The 3,018-nt window shown below is 50.7% G+C and overlaps 1 protein-coding gene across 1 annotated transcript; it reads right to left on the bottom strand.

The window, feature by feature from the left end:
- Positions 1–346: 346 nt before the first annotated feature.
- On the bottom strand, positions 347–1,591 carry LOC119267847 (septin and tuftelin-interacting protein 1 homolog). The gene has a single exon (XM_037549312.1). It carries the CDS (start codon positions 1,374–1,376, stop codon positions 423–425), a length of 954 nt encoding a protein of 317 aa, XP_037405209.1. The 5' UTR covers positions 1,377–1,591; the 3' UTR covers positions 347–422.
- Positions 1,592–3,018: the final 1,427 nt, after the last annotated feature.

Below are 3,018 nucleotides of genomic sequence, written 5' to 3'. Positions count from 1 at the left end.
GACAACATATCTGCAGTATACATGTCCGCAAACCCAGTGCAACATCGCCGTACTAAACACATTGAGCTGGATATACATTTTGTTCGCGAGAAAGTTGCTATTGGAGCCCTGCGTGTACTACATGTTCCATCGTCATCACAGTTTGCGGACATATTTACTAAAGGATTGCCGACACCATTGTTCCTCGAGTTTCGATCCAGTCTTCACATCGGCGACGGCATGTCTCCACGTTCAGACTGCGGGGGCGTGTTAGATGATTCTACGTATCCCCAACCGGATCGACCACGTGTTGTAATTGATCCTGTATAGTTGGTTACCATATAAGGTTAAAACCGACTTGATGAACTTGCGATACAAGTTTTGTAACCCTGTATATATACCAATCAATGAGATCGGTCGAGGCGTGCACTTTAGCAGCCCGATCATATTACATTACACGGTGGCCTCGCGGACTGCAGCCAGTGACGCAGCGCGCTCTCCCATTTGCCGAAAAACTCCTGCTCTAGGATCGACACCACGTCTTCGGTGCGCACCAGAGGCATCCACGACATCACCTCGCGGAACTTAGTGTCGCGCTGCTTTGGTGGTGTGATCTTCAGCTGTTGCAGCCACCGCGTGAGCCTGGGCAGGACGTGACGCCGGGAGAAGATCTCCCACTGCGTCGGGGCCAAGTAGTCTTTCCATGGGGAGATGACGTCGTAGCAGCCGCCGCTGATCTTGCTCTCCACGGTGGCGTAGAGGCTCTCCGGCAAGTGTCCGATCAAGGGGATCCACGGGCGTAGCCAGTGGCCGCAGCCCGGGCTCCACAACGGCTCCCACTCTGGCGCCTTCATGGCGATCCTCGGCGTGAGCACCTGCTCCACGATGTGTCGCACGGCGGAAGGAGGCAGCGCGGCCCTCCACGCGCCCTGCGCGCGCTTCTTCCCCCGGAGCACCTCCTCGGACTCGACGATAGCGGCCAGCGCCTCCGCCGTCTCCGCGCTGTCGTCGCCTTGAAGCTTCGCGTCGCGCAGCAGCGCGAGGGTCTTCTCGTAGCACTCCCGCTCGAGGCGCAGGGCCCGTGAGACGGCCGCCGACTCGTGCCACTCGTCGTGGGCTGGCGGCGACGACGCCGGCGCGCCATGCAGGCCGTTCTTGTACGTCTTTTCGGAGTGGCCGATGCCGGCGGTTGAGCAATGCTGGATAGCCTTTATAGGGGCGATGATGCCTTGGCCGTGGGCACCGAGGCCCGAGCCTTGCTTGTAGTTCCACAGCCGCATCATCTTGGCCACCGGCGCGGTGGTGCGCGCGAGGCTGCCCGGCATCTTCAACGGGTACGACGGGTCGTCGCCCTCGTCGAGCAGCGCTGCGGTGAAGCTGCGCTTCAGTAGCGCCATGCCGCTGACGTTGGCAGGCGATCGAGGACCAAACAGGGAAGGTCGCTGCTGCTTGGAACCGGCGATGTTCCTTGTGCTGATCGATGCGTATGCTATGAGGTCATTATATAACTACTGTACTAGGCAGGCCGTTTTGGAGACGAGCCTTTGAACACGTTTCCGATTCCGACAAAGCATCTTATTTACTTTATTTATTGAGATAACTACTTGCATAATACACCAACATTTCGGTACATACGCGGAGAGTACTTTTCATAGACGGTGGAACGGGGCCTCACAACTAACTTTTGATCTTTGTAAACTTGGCATCCAAGAAATATGAGTCCGAACAAGAAACTAGTTTCACATATAAAAGAAATCAACTTTGCACAACCGTTTAGCTTGAAAGCTATCCTCATGTTAGACAAAATAGCTGCATTTCAGTCGATTGAGTTTTCACAATTGGGTCAGTCGATTTTGGTCAAAGGGAGAAATAGCCTCAAGGGAGGAAGAAACTCATCGGAGGGGAGGAAGAAGCTCGTTGGGCAGGCTACCCCGGTGGCTATCTTAGGGTTCGGGGTGGGGCGGTGGTGTGGGGATTCGCCGGAGAAAAAACTCGGTGTGGCAGGGCCTAGAGGGATGGCCGGGGCGGTGGGAGACTGGAGGTGGGGTGGTTCCGGGGAGGGTGGGGCGGCGAGGCGGCGGCAGTAGGCTGCCCGGCCGGTGGCAGCAGGGCGGCGGGGAAGACGATATGTTTTCAGGAAGAAACTATTCGAGGTAGAAGAGATAATCTGGTGCGTTCGTTTTTTATCTAACGTTTCATGTTGATTTGACTAATCCAAATGAAATTTCAGTCGACTGCCTTGTAGCCCTTCCTCATTTTAGACAACCAAATTTTGGACTCTTCAAATAGATCTCATGTGTGTGCCATTTAGATTTAGGGAGTTTTTCTTTCTTTTTTTGCACGCGAGGGGGGAATTTTGGTTTGGGAACACATCACTTAGTCAACATTATCCATACTTGTACTATTACATACCAACGATAAACAAAAATAATACGTCGCATACATCAGTTATGGATCCCAGTGGAACAACACATAGCGATTAATTTGCTGGGTTTTGATTGACGAAGTTTAACCATCTAGAACAACTAATGTCATCACCTTCAGGCTATCCGGTTCCAACACGACAGTGATACCATTAGACAAAAATTACACCATAGTGTTTAATATTTTTTCTTTTCGAAACGAGTCAAAAGACTTGCCATTTCATTGATTAAGAATAAAGTGAGAATTGCCAGTTTAATTCAAAGAAAACTAGGCTAAAACCAGGACAATCCAACCCTCATAAAATGGGCATCAACAGCCAACCTGGGCACCAACATGGATCACGGAGCTACAAAGAGAGTGAATTATTCTGGAGATCTTTTATTTCTTGTGAACAACTAACAAAAAACAAATTCTTTTATAGGGAAACATTCGTTGATCTGACTTATATCCATCTCATAGTTTTTAGTGTGTTTATAAGGGTGAGAGCTGCCTTGATTTGATTGATGTGGCTACATAGAAATGACATGTTCTTTAACTCTAAAACTTCATCACTTATGCATGCTATCAACTGGTCTATACACTGGCTCCATTCGTGATCTTCTTTACAACGATTGA

The sequence above is a fragment of the Triticum dicoccoides genome, chromosome 1A (assembly GCF_002162155.2).
Source record: "Triticum dicoccoides isolate Atlit2015 ecotype Zavitan chromosome 1A, WEW_v2.0, whole genome shotgun sequence".
Classification (NCBI taxonomy): Eukaryota; Viridiplantae; Streptophyta; class Magnoliopsida; order Poales; family Poaceae; genus Triticum; species Triticum dicoccoides.
The sequence above is the reverse complement of the archived record's forward strand: the minus strand, read 5'-3'. Positions and strand labels throughout refer to the sequence as shown.

Bases quoted from the DNA above. Each gene is read 5' to 3' on its own strand.
- LOC119267847 (XM_037549312.1), bottom strand. From the start codon at position 1,376: ATGGCGCTACTGAAGCGCAGCTTCACCGCAGCGCTGCTCGACGAGGGC.